General features: G+C 38.7%; 1 protein-coding gene across 1 annotated transcript in view; it reads right to left on the bottom strand.

The window, feature by feature from the left end:
- Prdm5 (PR/SET domain 5) overlaps positions 1 to 19,384 on the bottom strand; it is a 169,930-nt gene that overhangs the window by 89,837 nt on the left and 60,709 nt on the right. Inside the window, exons 4-8 of the mRNA XM_075983930.1 lie at positions 11,416 to 11,590; positions 9,600 to 9,774; positions 7,906 to 8,027; positions 4,421 to 4,500; positions 350 to 434 (exon numbers count right to left, since the gene is read on the bottom strand). Of these exons, the coding sequence (XP_075840045.1) occupies positions 350 to 434; positions 4,421 to 4,500; positions 7,906 to 8,027; positions 9,600 to 9,774; positions 11,416 to 11,590 (637 nt within the window). The remainder of the gene's footprint in view (positions 1 to 349; positions 435 to 4,420; positions 4,501 to 7,905; positions 8,028 to 9,599; positions 9,775 to 11,415; positions 11,591 to 19,384) is intronic.

Consider the following 19,384-nt stretch of genomic DNA (forward strand, 5'->3'; position numbering starts at 1 on the left):
GACAATTAAGAACTTAGAGATACTATGACTATGCTAGAACTTATAGCCAGGATTCTAATTACTCCTTTTCTGATTCTTCAATAAGATGAAGTAATTCTTTTGCAATGATTTCAATATTTGTAAGAAGTACATTGTCAGGCAGTGGTGGTACATACCTTTAATACCAGCACTCAGGAGGCAGTCAGGCAGATCTCTGAGTTCTGAGTTTGAGGCCACTCTGGTCTACAGAGCAAATTCCATGAAAGCCAGTGCCACACAGAGAAACCCTGTCTTGCAAAAAACAATCAAACAACCAAAGACCAAAAATCAGCAACAACATATATATGAAAAAAAGAATTACATAGTTCACCTGAGTGGGTGATCATGTGACGTTTCAGCTGATTAGCAGAAATGAACTTTTTCATACATTCTTGACAATCAAATATCTCATGGATCTGAAAAAGATTAGATCGACAGTTAAACCAAATCTTAATAACTAATGAATTCTACAGAGCTGAAGCAAACATGTAAACATGTGAATAGCTGCTAGTACTGGGCCCACACTGCCCTAAGTTGGCTTCATGTACAGTGGAAATGCCATGCCAAACTGTGTAGCTGATGCATCACTAAGAAAAAATGGTCCCAGTAAAGCATGCCATATAGCTGTCCTATTCATATGTAGTAAACATACCGACTGTAAAAAAATGTTCACAACTAGCAAATATTAACTTGTGTTATACATAAAATTCAGAGGGGAAGGTATATGTTACCTGCCGATACAATATTCCTCTTTCAGCTGTCGTTAGCAGTTTAAATGTAAAAGTACAAAAGAAACTGTCAATCACAGTGAAAGGTTAGTAGGAAGTTGATCTAAAGTCACTAAGCTCACAATGAAGTCCCACATGACCGGAGGACCATAATAAAAATGATGGGCCACATAAAATAGCCCATAAATATGATGATTGAGTCCAAAGACCTAACATTAAACCTAAGCAATATGGCCAATAGTAGAATATTAATAATGGTGTGCTCAAAAATTCTTAGTTAAAGGAATAGATTACAGGAGCTCTGACATGGGGTAGGGGACTGAATAAAAACGTGAGATGTCAATGTGAAATTGTTTCATTATTCTGACAATTCTACCACATATGTGTATCTCATGACATGTTATATAGTCTAAATATAGATGAAGAAAATAGATTTTGAAAAATTGTATTCAGAACACAAACTAATACTTTAGCACACAAACTAATGCAAATGTTACAACCAGGTACTATAGTGCTGATATAGTAGCTAGAGATGAAGTCTTTCTATCTCAAACCATAAAATATTTGATATGGAAAACAGAAGCCCACTTTACCATCATGAGGAAGGTGTTCAGCTCTAAGCAGCAGACTACATGAAGCCTCCTTGGAAACGCTGGCCACCCACCCAATGATCAAGGGCTTCAAATTATTGGGCTAGGATTCAAGGCTGGTTCTGCCAAAAGTACAACGATTAACCCTTGGCAAACAAATCCTTCCACAGACAGCTAAGACTGTGTCTGTCACTGCAGAATAATTAGATGTCACCGACAAAAAGATCAGCATGAGTGATAAAGCACACAAGTGGAGGACGAGGCCGTCTTGGGATCTAAGTGGCCGTGGCAGGAATAGTGAAAGGAAAAAGGGCTGGAGGGAGAAAGGTCAGCAGATCCAAGACCTGGCGGCTGGTCTTATTCTATGCCATGGCAGATCTGAGCTTGAAATCCTCCCCTAACTACTCTACTCTTTAGTGAGACTGAACTCACTGCGAGAACTGGGAAAAGCCAGAAAAGCAGGCAGCCATGACAGACATAGATCCTCTGGGGTCTGACTTCTACACATGCGGAGATTCATCCACACCCAATTCTGAGCAGGGACAGATTGCAGGGTGAAGCCTGTGCAGCTCTTGGTAAGAGAACTGGAAACAGAGTGCAACATGGCACAGAGGAAGGTCAGGCACTCTCCCTATCAAACACCTGTGGGGGATTGGGCTAAACACGCAAGGGGAAGAAATAAGGACAGGATACGTAATGATTATTTAAAGCTTGAAGGTGCAAATTTACATTCTTAAACACTGCATATAAAAACACATAAAATATAATTTTATAATGATGGCAAGATATTAAAATGACAAACCTTCTCTGTCATATAGAAGTGAAGACTTTATTTGTATTACTCAAACTGTATTACTATATAAAATGTTTTTTAAAATCTATGGCTAAAATAACCATTAAATAAAATACTGCAAAATTTATTCAATTTTTAACTCTTGTAGTTTTTGGAACATTTTTCATGGTTAAACTTATGAAAGAGATAAATTTCAGCATTTACTAGACATAAGAGCTTTTTTGAATTAACTATATTATTTATAGTGGAAAATTAAGTGGATATTTTCAAAACTTCTAACAAAATTTAACAAATGACAGACAATACTATTTAATTATACCTAATATTAAGAAAACCTTTTTTTGTTAAATTTCCAGTTTTCCATGCTGAATTTTAGGATGATAATTTCCTACTCGAATTCCCAAATAACTAACTTGAAATAAAAGTTATAATGTACTTTATTACAATACAAGATAGTATACTGTAATATAAAATACTATGCTGTAATTTAATATTGTCATAAAGCACCATCTACTGTTATGGGAAAACACTGCAACTATACTCTACTAGACATTAGAGCTGGCCAACTAAAATGACTGACATTTTTGGACTTACTAAAGTCCCCCTTGTATAGAGAAGGGCTTTGAGGGGCTACTCTACAATAGAGACAGGGAAGTCTACTTGAACTAATGATTTATTAAAATTCTTCAAATGTTCATAACTTAAAGGCACAGCTGTGCTTTCTGTATTCTACCAACAGGCATACCTTTTTCTACTAAGTGATTCTTTTATGGAGTAAGTCTCTACATTATTAACAAATGGAAAAGAACACATTATTTAGAAAGGGGCTCCATGACTAAGTTTGCTAAAGCACTCTGTTAAAATATCTTAAACATCATCATCTAAGATTAAATAGACCCAGAAAATAAATCATTCACTTTGAAACAGGGGTGTTTAGAAAAATATACTCTAACATATTTAATATTTTTTGCCTCAGACTAAGTCTCTATTCACCAAGTCCTAAGATGAATAAGAGAGAAAAAGGGACCTAGAGGACCTTGAGAGACTCAGTGAGTAAAGCATCCTCTATGTAAGCATCAAGTACTAAGTTCAAATTCCGAGAACCCATATAAAAGCATGTCTGCCACCCCAGGTTTCCTGTCATGTCACAAAAGGCAGAGAAAGGAGGTCCCCCAGGAGCTTAGGAGCCAGACAATCTGGTATATGCAGCAGAGAAAAAGTCTGTCTCCGACAAGGCAGAGAGTGCAGACCAATGACAGAGACCATCTGCCCTAGTCTCCATATGTTTGCATGGCATGTGCTTGTCTGCACTCAAAAGTATACACACATACACTTGGGGCGGAGCTAGAAGAAAACTATCTAGACTTGCATTCTGGAAAGTCAGCACACAGACTAAAATCTGAATGCTACTGGATAGAATAGCCTGGCCCCTGCACAAAAACGACACCCAAATTCAAGAGGCATATTACATCTTCAAACAGCCCCATAAAATCACCAGCTGGATACTGCAAAAATACAAGAATGAACAGAAAATTCTAGTCAATTCAATATCCATTTTCAGAAATGAGAAATCCAGCCTAATGTAACATGTATAATTACTGACAGAAAAAATAAACTTGGTCTTTATTTGTAATCCATTATTTCTCCTGAAGATGATAAAAAAAAATCCCTCTAAATCCAGGAGTCAACTTCACTCATGACAACATGACAGTAACTATCTCATATGTCATAATGTAAATCCAGGGACATTTCGGGGACTAGTAGTTGAAAATTACTATGTAATAAATCTATATACAAATACACAAAAGGCATTTTACAAATCACAACAAAAGTGAAGTTTTTACACTTATCAGCAATATCTCCTTTTCTCTGGCTATCAAGTAACTGAAAATTTTCCAGGTTCTTAGATATACTAAATATTTAACATGTTAAATCAGGAGATATTGTGGATTCTATTTGTGACATAAATAGCTTATAAATTAATTTTGTACCAAACTAAACTATAATATGTATTGATTTTAATAAAAAATGCAAACTCTTAGCACAAAAAAGTATGTTTTAAATCACTGATTCGTGTTTCTTGAGTAAACAACAACTGAAAAATCTTGAAGATGCAGTGAGTGCTCTGTGGGAATCAGCTAGACATGACTCCTGGCATCGAAGAATCTGCCAGCTAACTCTGAATGACACAGCTATTCTCAGTTCACTCCCCTGCCCACTGTCCCTGGCTCAGTTCTGTCTTAGTATAACATCAACCAAGTGCATATGGCAACCCACAGGCTCTTACCCACCTTCCTGTGCTCCTGCAGGCTTGAGACTGAAGTGCACCTTCTATTGCACACTGAGCATATGAGCTTTCTCTTAGGATCACCTAAGACAGGGACAAAACACCATCACAGGTTAGCTGAGGTAGACCCAGTAGTTACAGGACCTCACCATCATGATTTAGAATTTTCTGCTGATATACTCAAGTCTTTCTTTCTAAACTTGGAAGTCCCCAGATCATCAGCTTCTATATATACCAAATAAAGCATTCACTATTCCATCTGTTAAGATAGTCTTTAGAAAACAAAAGTCCACAGAAGTCAGAACAAAATAAAAATAAATCAAATGTGCTTTAAAAAGGAAAAGTGAACGTATTAATTCCAACACTGATTTTCCATCTCCTTTACCTTTCGTCAAATGGATTCCCTTCACTGCTATCCACAGACTATTCTTTCAGCAATATATTCCTGTAGAATGTGTGCTCATGCCTTACTAAAGAAGTATTAATAGGTCGTATAATGCAGAATCAACCACAACAATGTATTATATTGGCAATCAACACTGTTAGAAAATCAAACCATGACTAAATTTTATATCCTTTTACAATGATTAAAAGGGTCATTTCATATTTCAAACTTCCTAGTGACTAAAGAAGATAATTTCAAAATGCATCGTCAAAACTGTATTAGTTGCACCATCACAAATAACTTCAAAATGATATTTTACAATTTTAAATGATTGACTTAAAAACTTCCAAAGTAAATATCTATCATACCGCAGTACCCTGTGTCCATCACATCACCTAAACAAAGTGAAAGAAACCATATCCATTCTCACTCCAACCTCAGGGACATGCACATGAGTCACCGAAACTAAAATCGCTGTGCCGTTTGGTTATATTGTATGACTATGTTTATGAAATGAAAGTAAATGTTTATTAAAAGACAGGTAGGAATTTTCATCCTGCTTTTCAAGACACCAGGATACTCATAGTAACAGCAGGTAACTTTATCTGTTCAAAGAACTCTATACACTACACAGCCAAGGAAATTTGTTTGGAGATTACAACACAGATTCAAAATACAAACTTTGCCCACAGCAAGATGAATATTAGCCTGCATGTACTTGTTTATCATCCTTTCCCAACTCCCATTGCTTACATGGTCCACCTTCCTGGCATAGCTCATTAAGCCCTAGGACACCTCTTGTTGAGACCAGGCCCTGCTCTTCCCATAAGGCTGGTAAAAGGAGTGGAAAAGAGAGGAGAGGTTGACATCTCAACCACTTCATTTCGCTTTATCCTCCCACTCCCGCCTCTGCTTCAGTACCAGTCTCCCATCCCTACTCTCTCTTCTCTCTCTTTCTCACATCATTTTTATCTTACAACTGGAATATTGGATTCATACAAAGAAATACAGGAACAGTTTGTGAGAATACTGAAAAATGTCATTTCTCATAAATACCCCTTTGCGTTAACAACTACAGAGTCAATAGACTTTTAGCCTCCTATATTCAGGTATACATGGTTTGTAACTTTCAGGCGGGCTGGGGATATGGTGAAAAAATTCAGTGGTGTTTATAGGGAGGGACACTCTTGGGTTAAATAATCAGCACCAGAAAAACAAAACAAACAACAGCAACAAGTCACAGTGACAATCACAAAAGCAAGTGACAGTCAAAGGAAGCCATACAATCACGCTTACCTCCAAACCTACCCACCATATGCTACTATTTCTACAAAAAGAAAGTTTGAACCATGTTTCAATATTCAGCTTCTTTTCCTTTACCTTCTACAGTGCGTGCACAGAGGTATGCTTCACCACCAGTAATTATAGAAGTCACAAGGTTTCCCAGTTCCTCAAGTACCCCTGCTTCTCTATAGAATCCTCAGCCATACCTGAGTGTTGCTATCCTTGCTATAATAGGAAGTACTCTCCCATTATCCCTACTTTACAGAAAAGGGGAGAAGCATAAGAGAGCCTGAGGATGAGAAAATGAAATCATGTGCCCAACCAAATGAGAGGTGTACATGAAGACCTTAGCTGAAATACAGCAGCTTTCATATCGCATCATGACCTGCAACACGGCATAATGATGATGAAACAAAATCTTCATGCACAAATTGTTTCCTGAAAATTACCACAAATGCCCCAAAGCTGCAATAGTAAGCAACCCAAGGCCAATTACGAGAAGACTCAAAAATTACACTATAAGCACAGCAGGAAGACCATATGCCCAGTTATGACGATGGAAAAGTCTTCAGAGTTGTAGCATCCATCTGGCTTTTTACTTAGTTCAGCAAAGTTGACTTTATACTGACATAAAAGTTTGGTTAAAATACATTGCAGACAAAGATGGAGAAAATTAAGAACAGCATTTTAGCCAAAACAGCACTACGAAAAAAATGAAGGCAAATCTATCAAAAAGTTATGCCTGCTTCTGCCATCATATGAAAAGCACCCGTATATTTAAATTCAATGGGGGAAGTCATTTTCCATATACCAGCCATATGTTCTTCAAAAAGCAAGCGACAAAACAACGCTGAGAAGTCTTGATGATTGGCATGCCCTGAAGGTTAGATTACAAAGTTTCACCTTCTGCTACCAGAACACTGTTCATGGCTCACACTACACAGGCCCGGTATAAAGTGAGGCCCTCAGGCACACTCATGCTAACCTCTTGTCACCTTATTATTAAAGCCAGTTATTTTCAGGCAACAGAGGTCCTGATCCCGGGTATTAGTCACTCTTTTCACCTAATTTTAAGGATAAACAAGAAGGGGAAAAGAGTTTCCTCCCGATTCAAAGGTGCAATTCTGCTCACTTCCCAGAAGTGACGGATAAAAGCTAATATGTAAGAAACATACATGCACAGAATGACTTGATGATGTCCTTGGGTCTCAAACTCCTTTACCAATCAGACAGCAAAGAAGGGAAAAGGGCCCACAGTCAAACAGATATCACAACCCAAATTATATTCACCATGGTTGAGAAAATACCAAGGACAAAACCCTGGGTGACAAGCAAATGTTATCTTTGTTTTACTCTTTGGCTAGCAATTACAAGAAGTTAAGCAAGTGTTTGCTGAAAATTCAAGTATTTTCACCTCCGTTCTAAAATATAGCTAGGAATTTTCTCTGGCATAGAAGAAATGCAAGCACTAAAGGTAATGAATGTTCCTTTAAACGTATTAAAGAAGAAGTACATCGCTTCAAAGTTTCAAAGTGTAACTGCAAATGATCAATTTCACAATGTAGAAAAATGAAATTTAAAGGCTAAACTAATGAAGAGATCAAACAATACACCTGAGTGACAAGAGTAGCTAAGCGGGAGCTGGATTTACAGTGATGATTAATCAGACAACTTGGAAAACAGGGCTCAATGTTCAGTGAAACACGCAAAAAAGTCAGATGTGCACAATGGGAAGCCTCCTCACAAAGGAGAATTAAGAAGAGATCCTACAGCCTAGGGAGAGGGATTCCAGTTAGTACGGACTGTCCGATGCTCCTCACCAGTGTGGACATTTTCCTGGTGCCTTTTCAGGGCCTCTTTGCTTTTCAGCCTCTTCCCACAGCTGTCGGCTTTGCACACAAACCTGGCATCCCCTCGACAAGCCTTCTGGTGCTGCTCAAAACTATAAGACAAGTAGCAAGGTGAGCAGAAGTGATAACGATATACCTACAGACTTTAAACATCACAGCAGGCTTTTGTAAGCCATGCCTCCTAGGACATGCTTCCTGCGGGAGTCTCAGGATCATTTTATGCATTAATTATGTAGGTAAGAAAGAAGTACTTAAATTTTTCAGTTTTCTTCGTATAATGCTGACTAACTCCAAGTATGAAATTATGCATTCAAAGATGATCTGCACATTCATAAAAGCCACTTTATAACTGGACATTAATTCCCAGTGATGAACTGAAAGAATTGCAAATGGAACACTGAACACTCTGGAGAACCGTTCAGGCTGTTTCTGACTGTGCAGTGGCAAACACTGAGAAGGGAGGGAAAGGAAGCCAAAGCACCGAGTTATGCTCCCATCCTCTTCTGCCACATTTCCCTTAGTCTTCTACATATCTAATGGCACTTTACTTAGCTCTAAGATATAGTTCAAAATACACTGCAATGCCTTAAAATATACATAAAAGTTGAATAGAATACAGGCTAAAGTTAACTTATTAAAAAGGATAGAACTCTTGCATGGCATTTTTAGAAGAAGTTAATAAAATCTCTAAATGTTTAATCCATCCTAAAGATTTCTTTTTTCTATAGATTTGTTACATATAAATAAAATTATTTTCCAACTTCATGAGCAAAAGTTGATATATATATATATATATATATATATATATATATATATATATATATATATATATATAATACATAGAAATGTCACATCTATATATAGATGATAGACAAATAGATAAATGGAAATAAAATGGCATAAGTTGGAATTTAACAAAATGAAAAGTGAACATTAAGTCTGAAAGATGTTTTAGTCATGTAAGGTGACAGTCTGCTAAGTGTAGACGTTTATAGCCTCTGTACATTCTCTTGGTTTTGATAACTCTGATCTTAAAGTAGAGGCTAATGTTGTAAATAAAAGTGACTAAGATAAGGTAAAAGGTAACCTCATGTAATTTACCCAACTGTCCCACTATGCCCTATTCATCTTCAAACTATTCTTCCAAGTGGCTATGAAATAGATGACGTTTCCCATCCATTCATTGTCCCTACACTGAAGTAGTCATTACTTAAACATTTTTAAAACAAATAAGAGAGCAAGTAAGTGACACTTGATAAATAACCTCAATTCTCTGGCTAACTTGTGCATATGTGAATTTCAGAATAGTAAACCATTAAGTGTAATATTTAATGGCAAGTATCAATCAGAGAAGAGCTAGCATAAATGATATTTAACCATAAATCTCAGATCAGAGTAATTAAAACAGTAAAACTCAGAAAAGATGAACTCATGCCAAAGTAGGCTGCCCTCCTCTTTCCCAAACACACATGAGTACATGCTTACACACATGCATGCTCACAAACACATATGGGTACGTGCTCACACACATGCATGCTAACAAACATGCATGGGTACCTGCTCACACACTTGACATGCAGAGACACACATATTCAGAGCAGTGTCAAGCAAAGCGAACAGTCTGAGTGGCTGTTCGCAAACTGAAACACCCTGAGCAAACGCACTGTCTCTGCAAGGCCTGTCTCACGGGGAACTTCTTTCCGCAGCTCTGGCATTTGAACTCTTTCTCCCCTGTGGGCTTCTGGTGGAAGGTCTGCTGGTGCTCAGTAAGGATCTCCTCACTGGAGAAACTCGATTCACACTGTGGACAGGCATAGTCCTCTTCACAGTCCAGGTGACCTGCGCAACATCACAACACTGGAGTTCACACGCCAGAAACGAGCTTTGGCTCTCATTTCAACATCAAACTAGTTCTATCAACTAAAGTCAATTTTTAATTTCTCTAACAAATGTAAGTAAGCATTGCCCATGTTGAACAGAAAAAAAAATGCTATCAGAAAAAAAAACTATTTTAAAAATCATTTTTACTATGTTTTACAGAACCAAAAAAAAAATCAAATTCAATCTCCACTTTCCCTTTCAATGTTAATATTTCAAATCAAAATGATAATAAATGCTGATCGCAATGAAAAACTTTTCCTGGAAAATAGGTCCTCTCCAGTTCATTCCGCACATGACAAGGAGAAGCATCCAACAGACATAAACTATCTTGAACTGCCAATGGGGAATCTCACACATACTGGAAATAAAGCAATTCATGGAAACAGTGTGAACTAGGGCTGGTGCTGTGGGTGAGGCACCCCCACTCCACATGACTGGAAGAGCTCTGCCCAAGGTATTCAGGATGCCATTTACGTTGTATATTTTGAGTGATCGTCCAATAAAATGATAATTTAAATGTAGTAAATATGAAAAAATTAAAATAATCAATAATGCCACCGTGAAGACACAGTTGTGGCATGCCAAAGAGACATGTGTGCAGTCTGTGAAGAGCAACGTCTGTGATCATACCTTCTGTGCACTTCCCGTGCTGCTCTTTCTCCCACCTCTAATTACAAGTCATTTGCATACTTAAGGTGCCACATTCATGCAATCAAGCTCTACAATGGCAAATATGTGGGTGACATCTTTGTCTCTTTTGCTGGGCTTTTGTTTTTTTGTTTTTTTTTTGTTTTTCTGTTTTGTTTATGTTTTTGTATGTTTCACTTTTTCAAACAAGACTGAAATCAGATACCAAATGTGTTGGTACTGAACCTTGAATGTTCCAGATCAGAACTCTCAACAAGAACTTTTGGACTGTTTAAAGGCATGCACTACAGACCGAATGGACAAAGACACAGAGTGCTTCAACAGCACTACTGCCATTTCCCTCAAATTTTCTCCAGGGATAAAGGATTATGCCCAGCAATAGTCTTTCACAGTAGTCGACAACCCACAGGCATCTGTCCCCTAGACTGCGGGTTTCACCTGTGGTCACTGGAAATCACTGCTCCCCAATCAAGGACAAATTAGCAATCCTGCACACTCCTGTGACCAGAATTCAAAGAGGTTGCCAGAAGGTCCAGATTCCGAGAGGATCTCACAAGACAGAACCCAGGGACCATTTCTCCAGGATACAGGGGGCCAGCCTGAACATCTGACCTCCTCAGGCATGCATGAGATTAAACACTCAGGGTCTGAGCGACCTCCTTACTGGCCCAGGATTTTAAACTGATGATTGGCAGGGCCGGTGCAGGAGTAGACAGCCCTTCACTTTGCTACCACAGTGACAAGAACCAGAGTTGCCTCACCTACCTTGGTCATACTCTGGGACAATGGTTACTTAACCCCAAACATTGTTTTTCTGCTATTCAGAAGAGAAAAACAGTTTTGACAAAAACTATTTAACAACACCAATCCAAGCATAATTCAAGTAATTCAAACTATCTTCCTCTTCAATGTTTCTTTATTCAGACCACCAAATGAAGATGCATTTAATACCTTTGCTTCCAGATGTTGACTGTCCCTTAGAGTGGTCAACTTTGCCTTCTTTGGTCAAGGTCAGAATTTGTTGCTCCTCCTCCTCTGCCTCCACATCACTGTCCAGGTAACCAATCAGAAGCTCAGTATCAGTTTCTATATCATCAACTGCTAAGTAGAAAATATTTTCTCCTTCCTGAAAGACAATTTAAAAATGTTAAGGCACTATTAGCTTCTAATGGAAATCTAGAAGTTGTTTTAAGATGTATTAACTGAGTATGGGGTATTGATGATGCCCAGTATCAGCACCTTGGAACTGGAAACTGGATAATCGGGTTCAAGGTTAGGCTCAGAAACAAAGTAAGTCCAAGGTCAGCTTAGGCTCCAAGTGACCTTGTCTCGAAACACAAACAAGCAAACAAATAAATACTATAATGGAATAATTGAGGACCATGGGCCCATGAAAAGTTACTACTACTTCTTCATCTCTAGTTGATCTGGAGGTTAAAAAATATTAAAGTCACATGGCAATCAAAATACAAATTACTAAGATGAGTGACTGCATATCAATTGTATTTACAAATATAAAGCACACATTAGTGATTTCATTCTGATTAAGATTATATATAAAATCAGAAGAGAAAAAATTAAATTCTGACACAAAATAGAGAGGATATAAAATTTTTTTCAGAAAGAATTTCTAAAGCAGAAAGGAAATTCCAAAGACACTAGACATTTATGGTACCAACTGAGTGATCCTGTCTACCTCACTTCTTTGGCCTCCCTAATCCTATGGAAATGAATGAAAGCAGAGGAGAAGAACAGAGGCAACCAGCAACATACCTTTTGTTTTTTTAAAGGAAATTCTAGCAGGCAGAAATCACTAACAGCTGAAATGATAACTCCTCTAAAGGACCTCCCAACCAGTAGCAGACACACAGAGAGGAACACAGCAGAACCTAAGAAATTCCCAGACAATTTTTTCCTTGTAATGAAATTGATATAGAATGCCTCCGTTGGCCTTAGGCTAATCTCCCTGGAAGCCAGTCCTGGGCTTCAAGGCCTCCTCTCCCAGGAGCAAGCACCCAGAGTAGATTTTCTCACATAGCTGAGAAACCTCCCCCAGACAGTTTCTAATTTGTCTGGTGAAGATAAACAGAAGAAACACAAAATGAATTTATTGAGAAGCCACCCCCAGACAGTTCCTATTTTGTCTGGTGAAGATTGTTGTGATATGAGCGGCCAGCTATATTCCTGGCACCCGGCTGCCCACATAGCTAGCTTTATACCCGAAATAATTACATGGAAACTGTATTCTTTTAAACAATGCTTGGCCCATTAGTTTTAACCTCTTATTGGCTAGCTCTTACATATTGATCTAACCCATTTCTAATATTCTGTGTAGCACCACGAGCTGGCTTACCGGGAAAGATCTTAACCTGTGTTTGTCTGGAGTGGGAGAATCATGGCGACTCCCTGACTCGGCTTCTTTCTCCCAGCATTCCGTTCTGTCTACTCCGCCTGTCTAAATTCTACCCTATCAGAGAGCCAAGCAGTTTCATTATTAATTAACCAATGAAAGCAACAAATAGATACAAGACCCACCTCCATCAGAAGATAAACAGAGAAACACAAAATGAATTTATTGAAACCTCCTCATGGGCAAAATGAGGAAAGAGCAAGGAAAATAAGTTTGACTGAGGAATAAAATTCAATAGAGTACAAATTATAGAATGAAGCCTTCATTAGTTTGACAACATGTTATGTTCTTAAGTTTAAGTGCCCAGAGAGAAAGAAGTATGTGTGGGTATATGTGTGTGTGTGAGGTGTGGGGTTGCAATGGCTGTTTAGACCAATAGTTCTCAACCTTCCTAATGCTTTGACCCTTTAATTCAGCTCCTCATGTTGTGGTGCCCCCGACCATAAAATTATTTTCATTGCTATTTTTTAACTATAATTTTGTTACAGTTATAAGTTGTAATATAAATAAATATATATGTTTTCCAATGACTATAAGGGACCCCTATAAAAGGCTTGTTAGACCCCACACACACAAAGAGGTCACAACCCACAGTTTGAGAACTGCTGGTTTAGATGCAAAGGTACAGCATACACAAGCAGAAAACTCAGAAACTATTAAAAAAAAACCCTACATGTATTTTTAGGACTAGGAAGGAGCCCCTAACTACCTCCCCCATTCCCCTGCCCTGCTGTAACTAAAGCAACTTAAGGATAGAAGGGTTTGTTCTGACAGTTTGAGAGTTTGATCCATCATAGTCAGGGACATCATTGCTCTTGTCACATTGCAGCTGCAGCCAGGAAGCAGACAGAGATACAATACTGTGCTCAGCTCCGTGTCCTGTTTTTATTAAGTCTGGGGACCCAGACTATTAGGTTTGTGCCTGCCCACATTCAAGGTGGATCCTCCCATGGGACTCAGGTAAATCTTTCTCATGGTATCATCACAGACATGTGCAAAGGGGGTGTTTCCATGGTGCTGAATATCCTATCATGTTGACAATGAAGATAAAAAGCACAGAATTTGAGAAAGGTCTCACTATACAGTTCTCCTGACCCTGTTTCCCAAGTGCTAAGATTTTAAGAGTACACCATTGAGTCCCAATTTTTGTTTTTAAGTATATTTGTAATTTAAAAATCCAGATATATTTTTAAAGAGTTCCCTGGAGAAAAACAGAAATGCTTATCATTATTCACCAAAATAAGAGAGACAAAACTCAAAGATTCAATTTGTGTTAGTCACATTTGATAAGACCATATTTCAGATCATCCATACCTCCAGATCATAGGTATTTCTAATTAGGAAAACTGAAGCAATCTTTATAAACTACTCTTCTTGATGTGACACGATTAAAGAAACAAAAAGACACAGTCACAATTGATAAAAGAGACTAAATCAGAACCAGACCTTCCCAGTCTCAGTTTCTCCAAGCACATGAAGACTTGTATTATGCAGACTCAGACAGGACCATAAATCTTTGTGCTTATCTGATCTATATGCATGAAAACTAATTGAAACTGCTTTCTAGTACATCAGTCATTTTGTGATAGTTGGTATAACAATAAATAATCTTTAATTTTAAAACATGATAACATTATATTAAGCTATGATTTTAAGGGATGCACATTTATTGAGAGGCTCTGTAATGAAATTGAGGTTTAATATTCACTAGATTTTTAATAAAAAGCTGTGGCAGCCTTTCACAACCTGATGTGCTCTGCTATATTATAATCTAAAAAAAATGAAGTTAAAGGCATAATACACAGCTGCTTAAGGAATGGGAAAACTCTTCTCCATATAATTCACACCATTACCAAGGCCTCAAGTCTTCTCCTATGTGTTTACGACCATGTTGTTAAGACCACACTCCTAATTTCCTTGGGATCTTGAATGTCCACCACATAAAGGGTTGGTCTCTAACATGTGATGCTATCAGGTGGGTGGAGCCTTTACAAGGCACAGTCCAGTCACAGGAAGTTGATTGGGGGTATTGCCCTCAAAGGGACCGCCTGGATTCTGGACCCTCCCAGTCCCTTCTTCTGCCTCCACCACATGTTCCTCACTACATACTGCCTGACTACAGGTCACAAATGCCAAGCAACCAGAAAATTAACTTCTGGAGCAAAACGAACCTAATAGCTACACTGTACTAATTTTTAATGTCATCCCAATTCCTGAAATTTTTATCATGGTATTATTCCCTTTCAGAGCTCTGTCAGAACCTGCCATATCACTATTTCCGGAGCCTTGTGGAGCTGTTTTCCTAACCTGGAGGCTCACTCGGTGCCTTATCATCTCTTGCACTGCAGTGGGAAGGATGGGAGGGGCACAGATCTAGGGGATAGAGAGAATACTCAGCAGCTAACAACTGCCTGGAACACCAAATCCAGAGGACACAATAGCTTTGCCCCCACAGGCACTTGCACACACATATGCACATGCTCACACTCAGCCAGACATACTCACATGAAGAATAAAAATCTATTTTAGAAAATGAGTATGGCTGTAATGCCGTGAGACTCAACACCAACTCCCTATTATTAGCAGGCCTGTCCTGTCATTCTGACCCTCACCTTTCTCTTTATTACACTTATTATTTCTGCTCAGGGCTTAGTCTCATCTACATAGTCCCTCCATGCAGGAATCTTGCCTGCTACTTATGTTTTGGGAGTTCACTGTCTTGGAACTCTAGCTGAGTGCTAAGACACTGTTTATGGCTTGCCTAAAGTTTCAGGTGATAGGGCCAGAAATTTATAAAGTTCTTCAAGACCATACTCTGCTCAAAAATATTCCTAAACCATTAGCTTTTGCAATATAGCAAGCAATTTTAATTGTTATCTCTTCCATTATTGCTCATAGCTTTGAATTTATTGTGTTAGTGTCTCTTCTCATTTTGCTTGATTTTACTTGTACCTGACGTTTGGAAAATTGCTTCTCCTATAAGCTATCTATAATATCAAAATGTTGCAATATCCTAAATGCCCAACCAGTTAAAAAAAAAGTTAAATTTCTAACAACTGGTTTTTAAAGATTTATCAACCTTTATTAGTATGGAAAGACAGAAATGAAGATAGATATTATATAACTATAGATATCTAAACCAGCATGTTTGTGCTGGCTAATTTTATCTGAGAGGAGAGAATCTTAATTGAGAAAATGCCTCCATAAGATCAGACTGCAGGCAAACTATAGAATATTTTCTTAACTAGCAGTTAATATGGGAAGGCTCAGATCATGGTGGGTGGAGCCACTCTAGAGCAGATGGTCTTGGGTTCTATAAGAGAGCAGGCTGAGAAAGCCACAAGGAGCAAGTCAGTAAGCACCAATCCTCCATGGCTGCAGGCAAGACTGTGGGGTATGTTTCTTGATTAATGATTGATATGGAGGGCCCTGCCCACACTGGGCAGTCTCACACCTTTGGCAGGTTGTGCTGGGTTGTAAAAGAAAGAAGGCTGAACAAGCTATCAGTAGCAAGCTAATATGCAGCATCTCCATGACCTCAGTTCCTCCCTTCAGGTTTTGCCTTAAGCTCCTGCCCCACACTCCATGATGTAACCTGTAAACCAAAAAATGCCCTTCCTTCCTAGAAGTTGTGTTTGCTCTGTGTTTATCATCATAAGATGATGCAAACTAGGATAGTTCACTTCTTTGGGCCAGGAGATTGCTAGGTGAAGGGTAGACCCAACTAGTATCCATGATAGGAAAACCTAGTTAAGAATGTGACCCTGAAGAGTATCCTGAGTATATAGTTAGGCCTACCTACCATTCTATCTTGCCTAGAACTCTCCCACCGTTAACACTGAAAACTATATGCTGTGAGAATTTTTCAGTTGAAGGCAAACCTTGTGACTGATCGCATCAGAACTAGGTTAGCAAGGAGTCAGAAGAAACCAAGCCATAGCAGCACGTTAGTATGCTAACTGGTGAGCAGAAATTATCAAATGCTAGGTGGTTCAGAGGTCTGGTTTGGAGAGAATGGAACCTACAGAATGGGAGAAGTTCTTCACCAAGCCCACATCAGACAAAGGTCTGATCTCCAAAATATATAAAGAACTCAAAAAACTTGACATTAAAACTCTAATTCACCCAATTAAAAAATGGGGTACTGAACTGAACAGAGAATTCTCAAAAGAAGAAGTTCAAATGGCCAAAGACACTTAAGGTCATGCTCACCTCCATAGCAATCAGGGAAATGCAAATCAAAACAACTTTGAGATACCATGTTACACCTGTAAGAATAGCTAAAATCAAAAACACCAATGATAGCCTATGCTGGAGAGGATGTGGAGTAAAGGGAATACTCATCCATTGTTGGTGGGAATGCAAACTTGTGCAACCACTTTGGAAATCAGTGTTGTGGTTTCTCAGGAAACTGGGAGTCAACCTACCTCAGGACCCAGCAATTCCACTCTTGGGAATATACCCCAGAGATGCCCAATCATATACAAAAGCATTTGTTCAACTATGTTCTTAGCAGCACTATTTGTAATAGCCAGAACCTGGAAACAACCTAGGTGCCCCTCAATAGAAGAATGGATAAAGAAGGTGTGGCACATATACACTTTAGAGTTCTACTCAGCGGTAAAAAAACAATGACATCTTGAATTTGGCATGCAAATGGATGGAAATAGAAAACACCATCCTGAGTGAGGTAACCCAGACCCAAAAAGATGAATATGGTATGTAGTCACTCATAAGAAGATTCTAGACATAAATAAAGGACATTGAGCCTATAATTCATGATCCTATAGAAGTTAAATAAGAAGGTGAACCCAAAGAAAAACAAATATTAATCCTCCTGGATATTGGAAGTGGACAAGATTGCCGGACAGGGGTTGGGAGCACAGGGGTGGGGGTGGGGTAGGGATAAGCGGAGACAGGGAGAGAGAAGGGAGCACTGGATTGAGCTCCCAAGGTCCAAATGAGGAGCAGAGGGAGGGAGAACATGACCAAGGAAGTCAGGACCACGAGGGGTGCGTCCACCCACGGAGACGGTGGGACTGATCTAATGGGAGATCACCAAGGCCAGTTGGACTGGAACTGACGGAGCATGTGATCAAACTGGACTCTCTGAATGTGGCTGATGGTGGAGGCTGACTGAGAAGCCAAGGACAATGGCACTGAGGTTTGATTCTATTGCATGTACTGGCTTTGTGGGAGCCTAGTCTGTTTGGATGCTCACCTTCCTAGACCTGGATTGAGGGGGGAGGACCTTGGACTTCCCACAGGGCAGGGAACCCTGACTGCTCTTAGGACTGGAGAGGGAGGGGGAGGGAAATGGGAGGAGAGGAGGAGGTGGAAATTTTTAATAAAAAAAAAAGAATACTTACATAGAAGTCTAGGGGTAGTTCTTCTAGCTTTACTCCTCTGCTCCTAGACTGTCAATTTAGCCTATCTAATCTACTAAGTTCAAATAAATCCTTTTAATTTGGGATTTTCCATATAAACTTGCTTCCTTTCAGGTAAGAACTTTCTGACAATTTATTTCTATAAATTTTACACTTAACCCACATGATTCAAAAATTTCTAATGTGCTATATGTATTTCCTGAAAAAATGATTTCCACTGAGCCGTCATCAAGTATTAGCAATTCTCATAGAATTTGTTCAATATTTTATAAAAAGTAAGCAGTAAAATGCTTAGGATGACAGAGGGAAGTTGTATTTTCTTTTATTTGAAGAATGGCTTCCTACAACAATCCACTGATGAGTCCATTAGTGAGGACTGTATAGAATCGCAGAGGCTGTGAGAAGCAGTCAAACTCTCAATAAATCTTGACAGACTGTATATGGAAAATGAGCATGAAAGTGTTGAGGATGAGTCAAAAGGACAAAGTTTATTCCAAAGTCTGTAGATGCTGTCCTCAGTAAGGATTCTTAAGGTTTTGCAATCAACAAAAATATTTCACCATGTTTGGAATATATATAAAAGAACAACAAAAAAAAAAAAACCCAGCTAGTTTTGTTGTTGTTTTGAGTCAACATGTTCTCTACACATACAAATTTGCATTTGAACTTTCACACATAAACCCAAGAAGAAGGTCAATTCATCATTTTAAAGCCAATTACTATTGTTTAATAAATGTGCTGAATCATTTAGTATCTCCAGCCAGAGTGGAGGGGTAACTCTTATAGAAGATTACTTATCTACAGGGCTTACATTTTTCTGTAGATTACATGACCTTGACCTCATGATCAAGAGATGTTTATCTTCTAGCAATTAGCCTTAAGGTACTCTATAGAGTAGGCTCTCATGTGTGCTTCATGGGAATAATGCTTACATACGAGTCCAGAGGCAGCTCTTCTGCCTTTACCTTCTTGCTCCTAGACTGTCAATTGAGCAAGGCTCCTTATTACCCAGGGCCTCTATTTCAGCTTCAAACCACTGATGTTGGTCTTACCTCCTCCTCTGTTAGGCAGCAGCTGTCGGTCACAAGTGACAGAATGTCAAGTCAATGGAGCAGAAGGAAAA

The sequence above is a fragment of the Microtus pennsylvanicus genome, chromosome 8, assembly GCF_037038515.1.
Source record: "Microtus pennsylvanicus isolate mMicPen1 chromosome 8, mMicPen1.hap1, whole genome shotgun sequence".
NCBI lineage: Eukaryota > Metazoa > Chordata > Mammalia > Rodentia > Cricetidae > Microtus > Microtus pennsylvanicus.